This window comes from Diabrotica virgifera, chromosome 6, assembly GCF_917563875.1.
Source record: "Diabrotica virgifera virgifera chromosome 6, PGI_DIABVI_V3a".
Classification (NCBI taxonomy): domain Eukaryota; kingdom Metazoa; phylum Arthropoda; class Insecta; order Coleoptera; family Chrysomelidae; genus Diabrotica; species Diabrotica virgifera.
In genome coordinates, this window is record NC_065448.1 from 202,045,515 (window position 1) to 202,068,582 (window position 23,068).

Here is a 23,068-nt window from a genome sequence, read left to right on the forward strand (position 1 = left end):
GAAATACACTTTGTATTCTATTTTTCATCTCATCCCTTGTTGTTGGAGGTATTTTATAAACTTCATTATTAACGTAACCCCAAAAAAATCAGTCCAGTTTATTAAATTCTGGTTATTTGGGTGGCCACGCTACTAATCCATTGAAAAATGAAAATATCTCGAAATGTTATCTAAAAATTAAAGTACGGTAATGGTACTTTTCAATAGTGATATAAAATACAGGGTTCCATTTAAAATTACTGAGAAAATAATGTACTTGCGTTTTGACTCTCCCTGTATTTGATATAAAGAAAATTAGCAATATCGACCATTCTTGAAAATTTTGACAATACGTTAAAAAATATGGCATTAATAAACCATTGTTGTTTTGCTTATTTTTATTTATACAGGGAGTTGAACTTGTTACGATTTGCATATAAAATTGGTTATAACTTTGTAAATACCCTGTATAACATAACAAACCTTTATATTTTTGTGATCAAGAAGTTAACAGGATTTCGAATTTAAAATAAAATATAGGGTGTTCCATTTAAAAAACACCCTGTAACATTCTAACTAATTTTGTATTGTGAAGCTCAAAGGTGGCTAAAATTTTTGTTATTAACTTTTATTGCTATCTATTACTATAGCGGAGCTATTGAGCTTTACCCTACTAATCAATCACCCGGTATTAAAAGGATGGCCTTTTTAGAATGTCAATGCACTTTTTCAGTAAAATAAACACAAAACAGGTGTCTTATCTAGACCGCACGCGACAAAAATGGCATATTCTTCACAGTAAGCAGATAATAATTAGCAGCTTACTATAAATGAGACATCTGGCCAGCGAAAAGGGAAGAACACGGAACATAGCGGACTAGCCCCTCAAATATGGGCAGTACTGTTGAATTGGCCCCAAAGGATAGGGCCGGGCGGTAGAAATGGCTCTCAAAGAAGACTATTAGGTGCAGGGGCGTAACAGAGGCCCCCGCAGCGTGAAACTTGCGGGGGGCCCCGATCGAGTAGGGGCCCCATCTTGTCGTCTGATATTATGTAAAAATCTGTTATAGGTATATGATTTTACTTTGTGGGTTTAAATTTAAAAACGTAAATTTCTAAATAGGCATATTCGGCAAGTGAATCATCTCATATCTAGAAAAATATTTTCCGGTCTCACTAACTTTTATGGGTGGCGACAATAAACTATAATGCTTTGTACGTGACTATTCAAAGATTTGAAAATTGCAATTTGCCTAATTTTAGAACAATATTTCTAAATCTAGAAATGGGTTTTCTCTTTAATCTTTACCTACGTTTTAGTATTTCGATACGATTATCCAGAGGCGTAACAGAGGCGCCTTGCAGGATGAAGCTTACGGGGGGCCCCAATATGTCAAGTGCCCCATCTTGTTGTCTAATATATGTAAAAATGTGTATAATTATATTATTTGCATACATACATTTTTTTAAGAAGTGCAGTATTGAAAATGAAGTTGTCCATCCGAATTAATAAAATTGTAGATATATTCGCTGATAGTAGATAGTGCACGAAGAAAGTTGTTCATCTCATAGAATAATACTTATGTAACCATTTAGTAATCTTTGTTCTATTTTATTCTATACCAATAAAGATGAAAAATGCAAGTCGTCATAAACAATGCATGATTACACCAATGCTCAGTAAATGAGAGTTTTGGAGTGAAATTATCAGCGTCGCGACGGACGTATTTGCTTGACAATTTGGATTTAGGTTCTAGTTACACTCCACTTCAAAGTTGGATTTATGCCGTTGGTTGCTTTTACTTCGGGGGTGACACCCCTCCTTGGGGTGAAAAACATACGTTTAAAATAATCCCGGAAATGTATAAATTGACTAATTATAAGCAACTTTTGTTCTATAGAGTTTCTTTTTCTATGTTAATACTTTTCAAGTAATTTGCGAGTAAAAATGTTTATTTTTCAACAACAAAAAACAATGTTTTCAGACGGGTTTTTCGTAAATAACTCAAAAAAAGTATTTATCGAATTAAATATTAGATATCGAAGAAATATTTGTAGCAAAAATGTAGCTTATAAGATATAAAAAATGGTGTACTTATTCATGAAGTCTATCGACACAATAAAAGCACAGTTGAAACTCATGAAAAATTATTCTTATTCGTCCAATTCCAAATCGAATATTTCAACCTGAAATAACCAAAACATGAAGCAATTTTCGGGGAAAACTAATTAAAACTTTTTTTTAAATGTTTCAAAAAAGCTTTATTTTTATTTTTTTATAAGTTTCTAGCATCAAAACTATACGAATTACGCTCAAAATAAAGTTGGCCCCTTTTTGTTAAAAAAAAATCGTCAAAATCTGCCCCTATTTCGCACCCCAAATAAAATTTATTATAACGCTTTACCATTTACTTTAAATATTTATTGTTTATATGATCTGTAAGTTTGACTGGTTCGAAGTTCTTATTTTTGAAAAAAATTTGATTTCATAGTAAAAACAGTTTTTTTATTTTGGAAAATGCCTTTTTTCGAAATAACTTAAAAAGTATGAGTGATACGAAAAATCTCAAAGAGTAAAGAAATGTAGGTCATGCTTTTATAAATATTTTGGATTTTTTTTGTTTTTCTGTAAGACAAAAATTGGTTAAGATATCGCTTTTTAAAATTTGCATATACTCGTGATTAGTGAATCGTTCAAGCCCTTTAACTAGAACCCTTTTAAAAATAAGCACTTTGAAACGGTGAAACTTACAGGTCATATAAAAAAAATAGGTAGGTAATTTGTAAGGCGATAATGATTAGTTTCATTTGGGGTGCTAAATAGGGGGAGATTTTCACAAATTTTTTTTACCAAAAAATGGGATTAACTGTATTTTTAGCGTAACTGGCTTAGTTTTGATGCTACAAACTTTTGTAAAAAATAAAGCTTATTTTAGACACTTAAAAAAAGTTCTGAGTTTCCCTGAAAAGTATTTCATTTTTTGGTTATTTCACGTTGAAATATTCGATTTAGTATTTGACGAATAAGAAAAACTTTTCAAGAGCTACAACTTTTCTTGTACTGAGTCGATAGACTTCATTTTTGTTAACAATATTCTTTTCGATCGAATACTTACTCTTTGAACTATTTGCGAAACATCGACTAAAAACGTTGTTTCTTTATTGAACAATAAACATTTTTACCCATAAATAACTCGAAAAGTCTTGAGTTGACCACTTCGGTGGTGACACTGAAAATTACACGGTATCGTCATATTTTACGTTGATTTACTGGTCTGTAACACATAATTATAGGTATTTGTTACACATGTCGCATTTAGTAATTTTTTAAAGGGGGCCCCATTTCCAATTCTGCAGGAGGGCCCCGACGGAGTTTGTTACGCCACTGATTAGGTGGTACGGTAGAATTGACCGTGCCGTAAAAACTCTTTAATAGAAAGAAAAAGTATTTCTTTAATAACGTCGGAACAATAGAATGAAAGGTTATTTCGACTTACTTATATTCACTTATGAGTTCACTAAATACTGATCACAATAAATTAACGTCAGAATGCATCTTGCACGGCTAACAAACTAAAACAGGGCTTGTTTGAGATGTATGCCCCAATTTATACACGTTGTGTGGGAACGACGCTAAATTAAGATCTATAAGAAAATGAAGAGATATTCCCACAAAATCCTCGACACTTGAGACTTCTTCAGCGATAAGGTTTAAAAAAACAGTGTCTTGAAGTGTGTTATAGGTGCGAAGGAAATTTATTATGGTTTTGGGAACCCAATTTGGTGTGAATTTACATCATTTCCAACTCGCATTTTATTCTACATGCAGAAAAATGTAAACGTTACAAAACGACTAAAATTCCTAGAAGCTTCTATTATAGGACATGTTCTATTTCGTCAAATTTCTTTATTTTCTTTTTATTCACGGCAAAATTGGATGTCAAATTGTGCTTTGTGCACGTCAAATTTAACCTTGAAGAACTTCGTGAATTTCTTCATGAATTTAATGTTGGTGTAAAGCGGTTCTTAGATTTTTCAGTGTCCTCACAAAATATTTTTTTGTTTCCAAATCTTTTAGTATTATCACGTTTAAAATTAGCTCAATAAACAGGTATTCAAAACAAAAATAAAGCTTACATAATACATATATTACTTTAATATATGAAATATAAATACAAGAAAAAATATACTTAATTATAAAGTTGTATATTATACAACATATTTATAGATATTTAGACAGATGTTTCATCATCTGCAGAAGCTAGAATGGATAGAGAGGTCGGTCTTGAGTCAAGACGTTCTGAAACACTAAGTATTTCATCTTCGGCATTGTAATGGGAATGTATATTTCTTCTCTCAGCTGCATGTCTTCTTTGGGGTGTACGATTTGGTGATGATTTTCTGCTTGTATTATATGACTTAAGAAGTTTGGCTCTAAAAAATTTATTAATTAATACATTACACACATTACTACACAATACATTACACATGAATACATTTTTGAGTCTTCACTATTTTATTGAATATTGAAGATATTATCCAATACACAATAAAGCATAAAGAAAAGAAATTTAATTTGAAAAAAATTGAATGCAACCAAACTGAAAGAGAAGGAAGTACAAAGTTGCTGTAAGTGAAAGTGTGATTTGAAGTACAATAATTAAGAAACCAATGAAAAAAAAAAACACATTGAATCCAAAAATGCAATTTTTCGAGAAAACTGTAAAAAAACTACTGTTGTTTCTGTTTAAGCTTTTTTTTGTTTTGCCTTTAGGCTAATATTTCAGCAGCTAAAATGCTGATGATTTTATTTGTTTGCAAACAAAATGTGTTACCAATAGAACAGACTGTAAAGTAATTTTAACAATGGATAACTTTATTCAAATAATTTTGATAAAAGTAGACTTAACCCGTTTTGCTTTTAAGCCCCTCAAATAAGTACATATCGACGGTTAAATACCGAAACCTCATAAGACAAAAACTACAACTTTTCCTTTTCAGGAGAGTGAAAAAACTTCGCTTCGTTTTTTCTAGCTTTTTTATTTTTTGTTTTTGTATTCTTTCAATGATGACATATATGTAAACATCAGTGTCCGAGAGCCCAGGATTGATATGTTCTCTGTTAAGTCAGGTTGTATGATGTTAACTATATGTATATACAGTGCTAGTCAAAAGTCTGTACCCCCCCTCGTATCTTTTGAACGGTTATACCTACAATAGTGAAATTTGGAGGGAGGAAATAAACGGACGTAAGCTTCTTAACTAGTTATGACAGGTGACGTAATAGTGACAGATGACGTTACAGAGCCACTGTGACCGATAATTTTAAATAGGACCTTATGGCAAGTGATATCTCGTTTGAAAGGTATTTAAAATACCTATTCACTCATACTAATTTTTTTGGGTTTAGGTTGATTTTGATTTTGGTGAATAAATTAAATAAATATAATATTGTAGTTTCGAATTTAATTAATAAAAATTCAAATGTCCGCTTATGCATTTTTTGTCAAAAGAGTTGACGTTTTTTAATTCTCTAGTAGTTTTTACGTCAACGTCAACCTGTTTGACAAGTAATCATAGGCGGAATTTTGAATTTTTATTAATTAAATGCGAAACTACAATTTTATATTTATTTTATTTGTTCATCAAAATTAGCTTAAACTCAAACAAAATTAGTATGACTGAATAGGTATTTTCAATACCTTTCAACCGAGGTATCACTTGCCATAAGGTCCCATTTAAAATTATCGGTCACAGTGGCTCTGTAACGTCATCTGTCACTATTACGTCACCTGTCATGACTAGTTAAGAAGCTTACATCCGTTTATTTCCTCCCTCTAAATTTCACTATTATAGGTATAACCGTTCAAAAGATACGAGGGGGGGTACGGACTTTTGACTAGCACTGTAGAATAGTTTAGAGGTACATAGTGAATTGTAATCCTCCATAGATACTAGGAGGTGGAAGTGGAGTTAGATATGGAGACCCAATCTCTCCAAAATTATTTACCCCTGCATTAGATGATGCAGAAGATAAATGCAGAAGAAGTTAAATTGGGAACAATTTAAAAATGAATTTAAATAAAACAAAGGTGATGACAGATCAAAATATCTCAATCAACTTAGATGGAAGTGAGATCAAAAGTGTTAAGAGTATTAGGTCACAGAATCAAACGGCAGAGATAGCTAGAAGAATTTGAATGACTTAGGTAGCAGTAGAAAGCAAAAACATCTTTTGCACCTTTTGTTGCAAAACAAAATGATACCAATAAATCTAAAGAAGATGGTTTTCAACAGTTTAATTCTACCAGTTATGACATATGGAATGGAGACTGTAACACTTGACAGAGTTATTAGCCAATAGATTAAGAACAACACAAAGAGCTATATTAGGAGTTTCTCTGAGAGAACATTATGCAAAATGAGGTTGTGTGAAGCAGGATGAAGGCGGAAGATGTAATTGGAAGGATTGCACAAATCAAATGGAACTATGTAGGACACTTGAAACAGCAAAACAACGAAAAATGGATGAGAAATATTATATATGTTGGAGACCAAATGAGCACAGGCGTAGTAGAGGAATGCCACAACAACGATGGCTAGATAACATCAAAGCAAAAGTGGTAGAAACTGACAGCACAAAACAGAGAAGAGTGGTGAACTCATGGGGAGGCCTTTGTCCAGGCTGAAGAAGAATTATAATATACTCAAATTCTGAACAACTTTTCAACAACTTACAACAGTAGAACTTTCAATGAACGCCGCGAAAAATATTATTTTCGATTACATGATTGTGAAAATTATAATCCCTAAAAAAGTGTTAGCAAACAAATTTATTTTTTGAGGAATTTATTTATTGAAAATTTGAAACAAAAAACATAATTTCTGTTTGTGGGTCCACGAAAATTATATTTACTAAAAAGTTCTCCGAAATAATTGTTTTAGTCGGCAGAAACAGAAACATAAAGGGAAATAATTGTTTTCGTCGGCATCTATTAAGAACTAAATCTTTTCGTTATAAATATTTTGGGAGTTAAAATCTTCGCGGACACGCATATAAAAAAAATTGTATCGCCAACACTTATCAAAGAGTTATTATTTTCACTGGAAATGTATTAGGAATCATATTAATCATAGGTACCAGTGATATATTTTTATAGTGTTTGTTCAAAAGGAGTTATGAATTCTCTTTATACAAAGTTATCAGTGCATATATTATAACAAAATTAATGTATTCTTTGAAAAATTATATAAATAATTATTTCAGTCATATTTCATTTTCCTTTAAAGGTTTTTGTACCTTTTATTGGTTATTATACATATTTTGGACAGTTTCTGTGGAATGTTTGGAGTTTTATTTTATGGCAAATAGGTCCATAACATACTTACGCATCAATTAACTTTAACAGTAGTCTATTATATTGTTGATATTCTTCATCTCCAAAATGATTGGGGTCATGTCTGGCATGTTCATACATATCACAAAATTCATGTATCAGTCTTTGTCCACTACCGTTTAATGGAGCTGCTAACGTAGTTAAAAGGTATGCTCTTAAGTTTTCACTAGGATGTCTGAACAGACAGTTGTCTTGCTTTGTAATTTCATGTTCTAAAAACGGTTTTTTATGAACAATATTACTAATAATTTTGTATTAAAGATTACCTAAAATCTTTACGTCATCCACAGCTTTTAATCTATAGTAGTGTGCTGGAATTTGTTGCCCTGGACAAACTATGTACCTTGGATCAGACTTTGTAATCAGCTCTGGCTCACATTCTATTTTCTTAATTAAATCTATTCTACGCTCAATTTCTCGTTTAAGAACCTACAAGGAATCATTATAGTACAAAGTATTCTTAATTATTCAACTTATGCTTTTGACTCGGAGAAACTTTTGAACAATGGGGAAACATGAAAGAAGCAATCTTGAACACAGGTAAGATAACCCTAAAGAAAACCAAGAGAAAACACAAAACAAAAGAATGGTATGATGAAGAATGTCAAGAAGTAGCAGACGCAATAGACAAGAATACAGCGGTTTAAGAAAAATCATTAAAAAAAATGTAGAACCAAAAAAAATAAAATATACCTAGAAGAAACTGAAAGAAATAGAAAAAGAATTCAAAAAAAATAAGATCTCTCTACCAGGAAGCAAAAAAAAATGGAAAGAGGATGTGTAAAAACACCCATACATGAGAGATGATAAAGGGATATTACTAAATGAACCAGAAAAAATAATGAGAAATTGACAAAACTATTTCACAGCACTGCTAAATAAGAGCGAAGTAAAAAAAGATGCAAACCATGAAATTAAAGATGATCAGATAATAGAAATACACACAGAGCAAGAAATAGAAAACGAAAAAAGAGTGAAAAATGAAAGCCACGGTAAAATTAGAAAGGAAAAGAGTACAAAAAGAATATGACCTATATGACCTGATAAAAAGAATATGGGAAGTAGAAAAATGCCAGCAGAGTGGACCAAAGCAAGAATATGACCTATACATAAAAAAGGTGATAAAATGCTATGCGAAAACTATAGAGGCATTGCACTACTAGAAGTAGTTTACAAAATCTTGGCAGAAAGTATAAGAAAAAGGCTAAATCAATATTCAGAAAACATATTGGGAAAATACCATGCAGGTTTTAGAAGCAACACATCAACGGCAGACCAAATATTTGCCTTCCAAAAAAAGAAATACAGACTACTTGTTACAAATGTATATGCTTTGTTCATTGACTTTAAGCAGACCCATGACAGCAGATGTACGAACTGATGAAAGAATTCAATCTGATATTAGAAATAATAATCAGGAAAAGCAGAATAAACATGCAAGAAACGATATTTAAAAATGGTCACCAATGCATAGCATTTGCAAATGATCTGACACTATTAGCCACAAGCAAAAAAGAACTACAAAAGTTAATGAAAAATATAATTAAAGAAGCTAAATAATTTAGTCTTAAAATAAATGAAGAGAGACAAAGTATATGATAATGGGAGAAATATATGGAGAAAAACATACCTACTTCTTGTTTAAAAGACTCAAAGAAATTAATTACCTGGGAGTCAAATAGATGAAAAAGGCCATGAGGAGTAGAAGATAAAGAATAGCTAGGGGAAATAAAAAGTATGAAGCATTATGAACATTGATGGAATCAAAATACGTCTCCAGAAAAACAACAATCCAAATGTACAAGCCTCAGACCCACAGTAATGTACTCATGCAAAACATTGGGTGCTGAAAAAGTCAGAAACAGACCTTCTAGATTCTAGAAGGATGGGAGAGGAAACTGCAAAGAGCAATATATGGAGGTGTGAAAATAGAAGTTCAGTGGAAAAGAAACAATAAACAATTAAAAGAACTGTATAAAGAGCCAATGATAACGAAAACAATCAAAGCACAGAGAATATGAAATTTGGGGCACATCTAAAGAATGGGAAAATAATGTGAAAAATGGTACTCTCACAAAGACCAATACAGAAGAGAAGGAAAGACAGGCCAAGAAAAAGATGAAAGGACAGTGTGTACGAAGACCTGTAACAGGTCTTTCTACACACTGAAAAAGAAAAACACTGTAATTAACACTGAGAGATGGAAAGAACTAGCATTGGACAGAAGAAAATGAGGGAAGTGGTGAAGGAGTGTATCAAAAGATTGAAGTGAAATAAAATGAAATCAGGAATATAAACCTTTTAGCACTGTTGAACTTTGCTTAATATGTAAATAAAAATAATAGATACCTTTGACCCATCATGTCCTATTGGTATATGTGGTCCTCTTCTTGATCGAAGTGCGAATCGCTGAATTTGTCGCTTTGCAAATATGAATAATAAAAGTACAGTAAGAGTCCCCATCCCGATTATTATAACAAAAGTAACTCCAGACAACTCCTCTGACATGTTCTTTGATCTTGTCAACTTTTCTGCTACAGCTTCCATTTGAATGATAATAGAGACACTTACGTAACTAAATCATATTTCACATACAAGCTTTTTATTTTTAAGAACTCAATTTGAATATTAACAACAAATCGTATATTTTTAGTTTTTAAAAAATTGTTTTTAACTTTTTGACATTTATCAAATTCTTCTTTAACGTAGTTAGTAACTGCTGAACTGCTACTCTGCTTGTCATTTTTTTGGTCTCAACTTTCTGAATTTTTGGCACGACGTATTTTAGACTGGTGTAGTCAGTCGTACGTATATTTTAACATATATGATATTATTATATTATATATTATTATATAAATATATACGTTAATAAATAAATCAATAAATGAATCAATTATGATTAATAATAAATCTTATGACATCAACGACAAGTGACACACTCATTTAAAACGAAAAATTTGGTTTTGTCAGTGTCAGTTGCGTCAGATGTCGCTGTCATTGTCGCTTAATTTTAATTTTGGGTTTTTGTAGTCGCCATATTTTGTTACTGTAGTCTGTAGTCGGCAAGTGAAATTTTAAAATAATATGTAAATCATACATAAAGTATATTATTTACATTAAGAAGTTTGTTCCCGCCGTAAGTAACTATTGAAATAAAATGGCAGTGGGTTCAACAAAAGTCGTCCAAGTGACGAATATAGCTCCCCAAGCTACAAAAGATCAGATGCAGATATTATTTGGATACTTGGGTAAAATAGAAGATATTCGCTTATATCCTACCATCAGAGATGTTTCCTGTCCTGTTCAGTCACGTATTTGTTACATCAAATTTGTTGATAGTACAACTGTAGGAATTGCTCAACATATGACAAACACTGTTTTTATAGACAGAGCTTTGATTGTGATTCCTATATCAAGTGGAGAAATTCCAGATGAATATTATGCTCTTGAGATGACTAAAAATGGGACAATAGTACCAGGTCTAACTCCAACTGATCCAAAATTGCCCCCTCATGTTATCAATACAATTCATAGGACAGAGCAAGAAGAAGTAATAATTACCTCAGATCCTCATTTGCATGTTAACGGTTTGCCTCCGTATCCACCATTACCTTCAAGTTACGATACTGCAAAAATTGAAGAAACACGCAGAACAGTCTTAATGCTGAATTACCAGCCTTTGTTAACTAATGATGATATAATCGACTTTTTTAATTCAGCTGGAGAAGTTAAATATCTTAGGGCGTGTAAAGGTGACTCGGATGATAACCAACATATGCTTATTGAGTTTTCCGATCAAGCAAGCATAGTAAATGCATTAAAATTGAATGGCCAAGAATATAAGGGACAAATAATAATAGTAGAACATGCAACTCAACCAATAACCAAACCACAAGCAAAAAGTAATGAGGCAGCCCAAAAGGAAATTGAAGAGGCAATGTCTAGATTTAAGGAAGCGCAAAATATGATTAATGCATCTATTGAACCAGTCATTGGCATGCTTACAAAAGATAAAAGGAGTTTACGTAGATCAAGGTCTAGATCAAGAAGTAGAAGAAAGAGGTCCAGGTCTAGATCTAGAAGAAGATCAAGGTCCAGAAGGCGAAGGTCTTCATCTAGATCGAGAAGATCAAGGTAAGTGCAAGAAACAACAAGAATAGAATAGAATAGAAATTTGCTTTATTGTCATGATATAAATGATATAAATCGTCTATATAAATAAAAATAATGAAGAGAAACAAAAAAAAAACAGTAACAATCTATTGCAAAATTTAAAAAAAATTTGCAAATTGCATAATCTACCTTAAGAAATTTAATAAGTTAAGTTAACGACGTTCTACACCTTCGGCAAAGAATTAAGGATTTGCATGAAATTTTAGTATGTTATAGTTTACTTCAAAAAAATAAGACTTGATTTTTTAAAAATTGTTTTACCATGCCGTTTAATTACTATTAAGGGTAAGTTTTAACATGGGCTCTTATGGGAATTCTTAAAAAGTTAATAACTTTTGACCTAAATTTACAATTTTTAATTATTTGTGCTTAAATTAAAGGTTTTTTGTAAGGAATAACATATTAAAAAATGAGGATTGTTTGCCGTACCATTTATTTTTAATTTACATATTAAAAAATATGTCATTTATTTTTAATTTATTTATAATTAATTCCGTAATTTATTATAATTTATTTTTATAAAGTATTCAATACTGAAACATATAATTTGAGTATATAAATGCATTGTTACCAACTTTCGCTTGCATATAAGTTTCCCCCTTTCCTCTGAGAGGCATACCACGCAACGAAGGTGTAGAATGTCGTTAAGCTGCTGCATATGACACTCAAATATAGATTATGATTATACTTATAAATAAGAATACTGTACTTTCTTGGTTATTGGTTAAGAAACTCTGCTGTTGAATAATATGGTCTTTCAGATAAATAGGCTTTAGTCATTTTACGGAACTTGGGGAAAGATGTTGCAGATTTAAGTTGTAGAGGGAGATGGCTGTAAAGTTTTTTTGCAGAATATAATATAGATTTCTTTACTAACTCACTGGACGGGATCGGTAAATATATGTCAAAGGTAGAATTTCTGGTGGAATAGTCATGTCTTGCTGGAAAGACATGTAGATGTTTACGAATTAATCAAACTGTTTCTAAAATATATTATAGAAGGTAGTGTTAGAATCCTGTGATCTTTGAAGTAGCTTCTGCAATGTGTTGTTCTTCTGAGGCCAAACAGATATCTTATTGCTCTTTTTTGTAATTTAAAGTAGACTTTTAATGGTCTATAATTTTAATTTTTGTAGCCGAAATGTCATCTACTTTAAAATGTATAAAATACGTCTGAATTGTCAATAATATGATAGTCATATAAAATTAAATTAGAAGAATTTTTTACCAGGCAGCAAAAACAAAATTTGGGTGCCACTATCATAATATGTAGTCTACTGTCGCGTTTCTGCTATAGCTTGCAGTTTACCTGTGTGGCTAAACAACACTCTAATATTTCCTCAGAGGGGTGAGGACACAATAATGAAAGGCAGCAAATTGTTTGTAGGCAAAATGTTTATTGCTAAGTAGTAATAAACATTTTCAGAAATGAACAATAAACTTATTTCTTTACTATTATTTAAATATCACCATAATTTTCTTGGTTAGGGTGCCTACATGACTTTTTTGATCTAGAATCATTGACCGCCCTTCTATCTTAAAAGTGCATGAATTTTTTCTTTAACACTTTGACTGCCACGCCAATTTCACCAGAAGGGTGTGCCACACTAATTGTTTTATGTAAATGTAAAATTGTTTATCTACATTGGTACCTTAGGTACTGTTTAAATAATTTAATTATATTTTTTGTACTTTGACTAGTATAAGAAAAATATATCTGGTGCCTGAAAAAGCATTTTTTTTATTCTATACCACATACAGTCGGGATCACATCAATCACTTGTTTTGTATTTGCTGTCTTTTTCTATAAATAAACAAACGTTTGTTATAGAAAAAGACAGCAAATACAAAATAAGTGATTGATGTGATCGTTCATGGGTATTCTTTCATTTTGCTGACTGTATATGAATACACATGGCCAAATGCTCTTTACTGACTGTGTACATGTAGATATCACTTGGAGGTTTGAGCTCAGCCACTGTGTGTATTCAGGTATACACATGGCAGTCAAAGTGTTAATAATGTTAGGCTGTATCGTTTTGTAAATAATTATGTTACATATATATCTTTTTGTAAATAGTTGTGATTAATTTTTTTTTAAATTAGTAGTCCTCTTTCATTTTACATTTATTTTCCTCTAAATATTCATTAGGTAAAAAATCAATGGGAAAATCCCAATAGTTGGCTGTATACCATAGTTTAAAAAACCAATACAGAAGTAAAAACTTCGAGATGTATTCTGGTATAAAATCGTTTATTTAAAACTATAAAATGTCATGGATTGCAGAACGTTTTCGTTCTAAACAGAACATCTTCAGTGCATCCTGCTGAGTATTTTGAAACTAGCACACTGTAAATAGTGAACCATGGCACCCTTTTAGCATGTGTTCCACTTTATCTATCAACATCGACTTGTAGTCATAACATTTTAATATATTACATTATGTAAACCATATACGATGATGTTAACACTATTTACAGTGTGCTAGTTTCAAAATACTCGGCAGGATGCACTGAAGATGTTCTGTTTAGAACGAAAACGTTCTGCAATCCATGACATTTTATAGTTTTAAATAAACGATTTTATACCAGAATACATCTCGAAGTTTTTACTTCTGTATTGGTTTATTCATTAGGTACTTGTGAATAAATATTTTTTTTTCTACAAGAGTTGTCATGCACTCCTTTATTTTGTGCAAATCCTTTAGGAAATTTCAGATTGCGATTGGTACACCAGACACTATAATAGCGCTATGTGCATAGGTATACCACATCCTCGGGTTAGACTGCACACTTAGTGTTGGAAATTTCTCGAGAATGAAAAATCAAATAATATTCTCGAGAATATTCTCGATATGGAGAATTTTCTGAGAATGAATCCTACGACGCACTTAGGGATATTGTTGAAGATGAAATAGGATATTAAAAATTATGAAATATACAAAATTATGAGACTAAACAACAGTGTTCTTTATACAGGGTGTCCAGAAACTCTACCGACAAACGAAGACAGGAGATTCCTCAGATAATTTTAGGACAATTTAACCCAATTCACCTAGTCCGAAAATGCTTCTTAAGGGAGCTAGAGCTCTTTGAAGATGGCGTCATGAAATTGGTTTTTCTTAAATACCTCCAGAACGCTTCTATTTAGAAAAACGAAAATTGGTATGCCTATTTACTTTTCAGAGATGAATCGATTTCATCCATTGCAAATTTCTAGTACCGGTCATAGGCGTGCGTTTTGGGTAGAGCAACAGGTATTTTATCGCATAACTTTTTTGTCCTTAACTTTTATGCATTTTTGACACCGGATTAATAAATTGTGAGGTATTCTAGTACTAAAAGGTACTCTTGACTTAAGTCGGTAGGACACACCGTTTTCTAGAAAAATCGATTTGAAAGTTTTTCGTTTTTGGAATTTGAAAAAAAAAAATGAAAGAACTTTTTAACAAAAAATGAAGTATTTTACCAACATAAAGTAAGGGTAACTTTTAGTACTCGAATACCTCATATTTTAATAATCTAGTGTCAAAAATGCTAAAAAATTCAAGACAAAAAGTTATGCTATAAAATATCCATTGACCTACCCAAAACGGACGCCTGTGACCAGTATTAAAAATTCGCAATTAATGAAATCGATTTATCTCTGGAATATAAATAAATGTACCAGTTTTCGTCTTTCTAAACAGTTTTTTTTTTGAAATTTTTTTTCTAATTCAAAAAGCGAAAAGTTTTCAAATTGATTTTTCTAGAAAACGGTGTGTCCTACCGATTTAAAACAGGAGTACCTTTTAGTACTAAAATACTTCATAATTTGATAATCCAGTATCAGAAATGCATAAAAGTTAAAGATATAAAAGTTATGCGATAAAATAACCGTTGCCCTACCCAAAACGGACGCCTATGATCCGTACTAGAAATTTGCAATGGATGGATTAGATTTATATCTTGAAGATAAATACGCGTACCAATTTTTGTTTTTCTAAATAGAAGCGTTCTGGAGGTATTTAAGAAAAACTAATTACAAGACGCCATCTTCAAAGAGCTCTAGCTCCCTTAGGAAACATTTTCGGACTAAGTGAATTGGGTTAAATTATCTTAAAATTATCTGAAGAATCTCCTGTCTTCGTTTGTCGGTAGAGTTTCTGGACACCCTGTATATAAACAAAATACAAAAACAACAGAGAACACAAAATTTATTTGATAAGAAAATGAAAGTTTCTTCTTAACAACAAATAATGCAAGTAATGGATGTGGTGATTTAATCAGAAAAACATGAGGCCTCAGGTTCAGAATCAATTTCTATCATTAGCTCATCCTGGTCATCTATATTCTGCATTTCAATGTACTGATGAAAAGTTGTGGGATTTTATTTTTCACGAGTCGTCGGCCGAGTCATGGATTGGTCTACATTTAAAGGGGCATTTAGACGGGCTAGTTTTTGAAGCAATATGTTGCCGAAAATATATATTTGGTATGTTTCTGGCAACATTACGGCCATCTAATGAAAATATCGCCGTTTGGCTGAGCCATGTGGTTGAAATCTTACTGGTATTTGAACACTATTGCAGTGGCTGATGCGTTGCCGATAAAGCCTAACTGCTGAGGAAAATTTTGCATGTTGCTCTGTATTTCCTCTTTATTTCCTGTACTCTGTTGAAATTTAATTTTGTTTTGTCAAAACATACATAGAAAAGATGAATATGTGGTCAAATGAAATCACAATAAGGTTTATTAATGCAGTACATTTACGTCCAGAGTTGTGGAACTTGGCATACTTCTGGAACTATTAGACAAATGGAAGAGTAGTGCACCCTGCATAAATAAATTAAACTAAAACTGTTAGTAAAAAAGAAAAATGAAAAACGGAAAATGTGGATACATCTTTTCTAAGTAAACGCGAAACAATGAGTAATTTAAATATGGAAATAATGCTAGACATTTATTTGTTTAAGAATTTTACAAGAATGTCAAAAAGTGATTTCGAACTATTAATAAGTATAATTGGGCCAAAAATGGAGCAGAAAGATCAAACATGAGAAACACAATACCAATTTCAACAGTTGAGATTGGTATTGTGTTTCTCATGTTTGGATCTTTCTTCTCTATTCTTGGCCCTATCATATTTATTAATAGTTCGAAATCATTTTTTGACATTCTTGTAAAATTCTTAAACAAATAAATGTCGAGCATTATTTCCGTAGTTAAATTACTCATTGTTTCGCTTTTACTTAGAAAAGACGTATCCACATTTTCCGTTTTTCATTTTTCTTGTTATGTATTGTCTTAGCACGATTAAGGACGAAGCAACTCTCAAGAGAATATTCTCTTCTTACATCACTATGCACACTATAGTAGCACCAAAATTTGTTTGGTTTATTCATGTTTTGTCCTAAAAGAATATTAAATTTATTCAAATATATTTGTTTCCAAAGTTCCAGTTCCAAAGAGTAAGAAGTCTGAATTTTAGTAATTCAGAGTTAAGTATTGGAAAGTGACAAGGGGACAGTCTCGGCCCAGTTTTATTCATATTAGTAATATCGCACCCTCAGTGCAAGACTGCAGTAAGTCAAAATAAGTAAGTTTCGAGATAAAGACGATTTTGTTTATTTTCGTGCTAATATCGGTGAAATAAGACACAAATTTTAAGAAAAATTAACATTTAATTATGATTTTGCATGCTTTTCAGCCTATATTACATTAACCAAAAATAGAAATTTAAATAAAATAATATTAATGCAAAAAAAATTAGGAATTTCAAAGTTACAACACTTTTGCACGGAAAAAATTGTTAATCACTACACATTTAGTATTAGAATTTCAAAGTTACAACAGTTTTGCATGGAGAAAATTGTAAAAAGCGTAGACACATTTACTTTTACGGTAAAACCTGTGTCACCGGCCACCTGCCAACAACGGCCAGTTTAAAAATTACCCAAACCCATTATGTATATCTAGACTACAAAAACTGGCATTGCCGGCCACCTTTCTATATCGGCCAATAGTTCTTTCATTTTTAGTGGCCGTTGCTGACAGGTTTTACCGTAGTTGTCGTCCTCTTCTCGTACATCATCTTGTGCCAAAATATTTTTATAAAAACTATGGTGGGCTTCTGGTATCATACCCGAATGGCATAAGTATACCAAATATTTCTTTTTGGCCATTTGAATTTTTGGCTGTTCTTTGGCAAGTTTTCTGAGAATAGATATTTTTGACCTCTCAGTATTGTCAATACACAAGTTTTAAGATAACTGTTTTTCCTTTTAAAATCATATGGAAAATAAATATAATATCACACAAAGGACATAAAATTTACATGAATAGATTGGTCTCGAAAATCTTTGTTTATTGTCTCAGCCGTTAATGGATTACGTAGACGCTCTGTATATTAAAATTAAACACCACAGATATAGATATTAAAATAACAAATATCTTACTTTTTTCATTGCTTGTTATCGAATCCGTTGCAATGTTCCGTGCAAAACTGTTGTAACTCTGTTACATTAAAGTTACAACAGTTTTGCACGGAACTTATGGTCAAAAACGCAAAATAGTTAAACTGTTGTTGTTGTAATATTTAGCCCATTAAGCATTTGAAAGTTACTAAAGTTTTACAGGGGATAGATATGCATGTTTACAATCGAATTCCATGGTTACTTCATTTTCATAAAATTTTGAGTTAATGCAGTCTTGCACTGAGGGTGCGATATATAAAGTAATGAACAGTGCTAAAAGAAGGTCAAGGCAATTACAGTCAACAATAGAGTATAGGAATTTAGTACCAGTGAAAATGGAGGAATTACTATATATTCAGATGGCCTAGTAATAATAGCAGATGATAAAGAGAAAATGCAAAAATTAATCGATATCTGGGTGGAAGAAATAAAAAATTTGAAAATGGAGGTAAATGTAAAGAAAAACGAAGATCATGATAGTAACCCAAAAGAAAAGGGAAGAAATAAACCAAACGATATTTAGGTGCAAAAACAAAATAATAGAAAGTCTCGACATTTGAATACCTGGGAGTATTAATACCAGAGGATGAAAAGCTAGACCAAGAAATCATACAGGACGAAAAAAGCAAATAAGATCTACTATGCACCAAATAAAAAAAGATTTGGAAAGGAAGAAATAGATAAAGAAATAAAACGGAAGGTACACAATGCAATATCTGTACCAACTTTAATATATCGATGGCTTAAAGCACACTTATTATATGCCCACTTTTTTCAATAATTGAGTTATGCACTGTACCTTCATGACCACCTAACATTCTATCATCCTGCACAGACATTGTATTTCCTAACGCGTTTGGTGTGGTATAAATCACATTTCAAACTTTGCGCTGTAATGCTTTGCTATGAGAGCTTAAACATTCAAAAGAGACAAAAGAAAAACATTTTCTCAAAAAGTACCTGCACGGACATACAATAAGTGTACTTTAAGCCATCGATATACAAGTGAGACATGGGTAAACAATGCAAAAATAGACAGTACAATAAACGCAGTGGAGATGAAGTCGTTGAGAAAAATAGCAGGAAAAACGAAATTGGACAGAATAAAAAATGAGGATATTAGACAAAGACTGAAACAGGAATCGATAATAACAAAGATCCAAAAAAGAAAAATAAAATGGTATGGACACATTAACAGAATGGACCAGGGAAGACTACCAAAGTAGGTGATGGAATCAAAAAGATATGGTAAAAGAATGAAAGGGAGGCCAAGGAAAAGATGGATCTATCAGATTATAGAAATTGGACAGGAAAAAGGAAAAACACATCAACAAATGAAAGAGTTAGCAAAATTAAATCTAATCGAATGGGATCGAATTGAATGAAACCGAATATAATCGAATATATTATAAGAATTATTCACTTCTGTTGGCACTCCGCAAGTGACACGCTTTAATTTTTTTTGTGATAGTTTGTATGCAACTGCAACAGATATTATCAAATGCGATAAGGCGAAGATAATAACTGTCCATTGCTCACTGTTTGTTAGACCATCACTTATAAACCATTACAACTACATATTACAAAACTCCAGCGTCGAAAGTTTGTAGTCCTTGATATATAGTTATTAACACATAATATATGAATATGTATATATATGCCATTTAATCATTTATTTAATAGATTTATTTTTTTTTAGGTCACGGGACCGTAGAAAAAGGTCAAGATCACGAGGTAGACGACATTCTAGGTCTCGAGATCGACGGTCAAGATCGAGAAGATCAAGATCTCCGAGAAGATCCCGATCGAGGTCTAGAAGAAGATCACGGCATCGATCCAAAGATAGATCCAGAGGAAAGTCCCGAGATCGCGATAGAAAATCAAGAGACCGCTCTAGAGATAGAAAAAGGAGCAATGAAAGAGAGGATAAGGATAAAGATAAAGAAAGAGAAAAGAAATCCAAGGATATAGAATCACCAGAAAAGGAAAAAACGCCCAAAGAAGCAAAAGAAAGGAAAAGTGACAAAGAAGGCAGTGCTGAGGAAAAACGAAAATCTAGATCTAGAAGTAAAAGTAAGAGAAGGTCTAGGTCTAGAGATCGTCGAAGGGATCGAAGAAGAAGTAGATCCAGGGGAAGTAGAAGAAGGACGCCATCTCCAAGAGGTCCAAGAAGAAGGAGCAGAAGTAGAAGTCGAGACAGGGACAAGAGAAGAGATAAAAAATCTGATAAAAGAGATAAGGACCGAAGAGTAAGAGATAAAAGGTCTAGATCCAGAGATAAAGAAAAAGAAAGGAAGTCTAGGTCTAGATCGCGAGATAGTAGATCTACTAGGTCCCATTCTAAGGTTCCAAGGAATTATGATGAAGAGGAAAAAGGTTTTGACACTGAAAAAGACAAACCGAAAGAAATAGAAAGTGAGAATATAGAAAAAGGATCCCCTGAAAAATCTGATAATATGGATATTTCAAATTCCCCATAAACATATATTTTATCTAAACCTACACATTGCTACAATATTAACAAACTCTAGTTTTAATTTTTTTAGTTTATTGTGTAAGTGGTGAACATAAATTAGGAAATTGAAGATTGTGTTTTATTTTGCTACCTATATAGTGCAGTCACTGAAGGTTTTCACCTCCGATTTTGTTGAACCTTCATAGATTTTCATGAAAATTGGTGAATAGTTAGAAAAGACCTCAAGAAACAAAGGTGACATGGTACCAATTTGCGCTTTTACACTGAGGGGGTGCCCCCACTTTTCAGGGATGGAAATTATTTTATTAAAAATACCCCCAGGAATCGATATAGGGTCCAATTTTAAGTAAAATTTGTTATATAAAGTTATTCAAATAAATTAATAGTTTTTGAGTTATTAAATATCAAATATTTTCATTTTTCGTGAAAAAAAAATGCATTTTTTAACACGGTTTTTCCGTAAATAACTTAAAAACAGTAATATTTTTCAGAAAAGTTGTTATTACCAAAATTGAAGCTAATAAAAAATCAAATAAACACTTTATTATAAAAACCTTTTAGTATATATGTTACAGTTCAAGTTGATTATCCAGTTGGAGTTGACTTTTACTAGTTCGAGTCAACTCTAACGGCTGGTTTCAGTAAAAGTTGATTATAAATATAAAATGAAGATTTATATTCAACATTTACTAGTAAAAGTAGACTCCAACTAGTTAAAGTATACTCTTCCCAATGCCATTTAATAAAAGTTGATTCTGATTCACACAAACAGCCGATTCTAGAAATTAAATGTTACTGAATATGTTCAAATTAGTCTAGACTGTATCGTCGCCCCCGTTAGGTAAATTACTCCGATTCGACTTTTTTGCACAAACTTACTCAAAAAGAGGTCCTTATAACAAATCTACTGGGTGCCAGGCAGTACCTTGATCGATAAATTGTTTAAACAATTTTTTTAGACAAATTCACAAAAATCATTTTTTCACTTCGAACAATTTTTTTTTAGATCATTTGGGTTATTCTGAGCAAAAAAAGGTATTTTGTGACTTTTCTCTAAAATTGATTGTTGTACTGTAAAGAGTTATACGCGATTTAAAATTTGAAAAATGCGAAAATAACCATTTTCAAAGCTTAATAACTCGGTTAAAATCCATTATTATGAAAGTCAGAAAGTGACCAAATCAAAGTTTATAGCCCCCTCTACAAGATCCAGCAGAAATTTTTGTCACTATTTTATTACTAAGCTTTATCTTTAATTATTAACAATGAGCGCTAAGTGCGTATTAGGCGGCCGTCAATGGTGAGTGCTAAAGAGATGCACCATTCCGGCCGTCCAATGGTGAATCTCACTTGCACTCACATTGACGGCCGCCTCAATACACGCTTAGCGCTCATTGTTGATAATTAAAAATAATATCTTATTAATGAAATAATGACAAAAATTTCTTCAGGATCTTGTAGAGGTAGCTTTAATCTTTGATTTTTTTTAGTTTTTGACTTTCATAATATATAATATCGTATGGCATTTTTGCCTTTCGGACAGTTCCGGCGCCAATTACACCTTTAACCATGTTTCAAGTAACTAGTGTCGATGTACACTAGCCCAGTGGGACCGACGGCGTAACGTGCTCTCCGAGACACGGTGAGACGGCTCGTGCCATTATTGGAAATGAAAATGGTTTGTCTTTGGCAGGGCTCGAACTCACGTGCACTGGCGTATGAGGCCAGCGATTATGCCGTTACTCCACGGCCGCTCGCTCGACTTTCACAATAATTATCTTTAACCGAGTTATTAAACCTTGAAAATGATTATTTTGGTGTTTTTAAAATTTCAAGTCGCTAATAACTCGACAACAGTCAATTTTAAAGAAAAAAAAGGCCCAAACGATCTAAAAAAAATTTGTACGAAGTGAAAAAATTATTTTTGCGAATTTGTTTAAAATCATTGTTTATCGCCAAACGTCACTAAAATCATTCATTATTGTACTCATTTGCCCTCATTTTCGGCAGTAAAGTAACACTTTGTTGTATTGAAAGAAGAATGTTACTTTACCTGCCGCGATTATTAATCAAATTAACCGAGATTGAATGTAAGTGGTCAATGGTAGCAATCGATTATTTATTTGAGTGAAATTAAAATTTAGTTACTTTAATTATTAAAAATATTGTACAAAATTTATCTTATTATTAATAAAATTTATGTCAAAAAGTAAAATTCTGTAGTGTTTCGCAATTATATTCATACAAAATAAATCAAAACTTTACAGATTTAGTAATTAGGTAGGTATACAATATTGATAACTATCGATTAAACGTCAAAACCGGCCATCATGCAAAAGTCATCTGTCATTACTGTCATACGAATTTTTTATTTCGTCTAAAATTAAAAAAATTTCCTCAAAGTTGTAAGTGTTAATGTTTTTTATGATTGACGATACAATTTTGTACGCACCACCTCAATACTCTTTATCGAACGCGTCTGTTGCTCGCTTCGCTTCTTCTGCTCGAATATCAGACTCGTTCGATAAAGAGCCATTTTACGGACTTGGTACATAAATAACTATTAAGTAAACAATTTTTCGACCACG

At 31.9% G+C, this 23,068-nt stretch overlaps 2 protein-coding genes across 2 annotated transcripts; one reads left to right on the top strand and one right to left on the bottom strand.

The window, feature by feature from the left end:
• Positions 1–4,106: 4,106 nt before the first annotated feature.
• Positions 4,107–10,183, bottom strand: LOC126886675 (protein C1orf43 homolog). Its single transcript, XM_050653662.1, has 4 exons — positions 9,726–10,183; positions 7,643–7,805; positions 7,369–7,588; positions 4,107–4,413 (listed from the first exon to the last, which is right to left on the bottom strand). The coding sequence occupies exons 1-4, from the start codon at positions 9,921–9,923 to the stop codon at positions 4,212–4,214; spliced, it is 783 nt and encodes a 260-aa protein (XP_050509619.1). The 5' UTR covers positions 9,924–10,183; the 3' UTR covers positions 4,107–4,211.
• A 199-nt stretch (positions 10,184–10,382) lies between these two features.
• On the top strand, positions 10,383–20,589 carry LOC126886672 (probable splicing factor, arginine/serine-rich 7). Its single transcript, XM_050653658.1, has 2 exons — positions 10,383–11,510; positions 19,704–20,589. The coding sequence occupies exons 1-2, from the start codon at positions 10,534–10,536 to the stop codon at positions 20,482–20,484; spliced, it is 1,758 nt and encodes a 585-aa protein (XP_050509615.1). The 5' UTR covers positions 10,383–10,533; the 3' UTR covers positions 20,485–20,589.
• Positions 20,590–23,068: the final 2,479 nt, after the last annotated feature.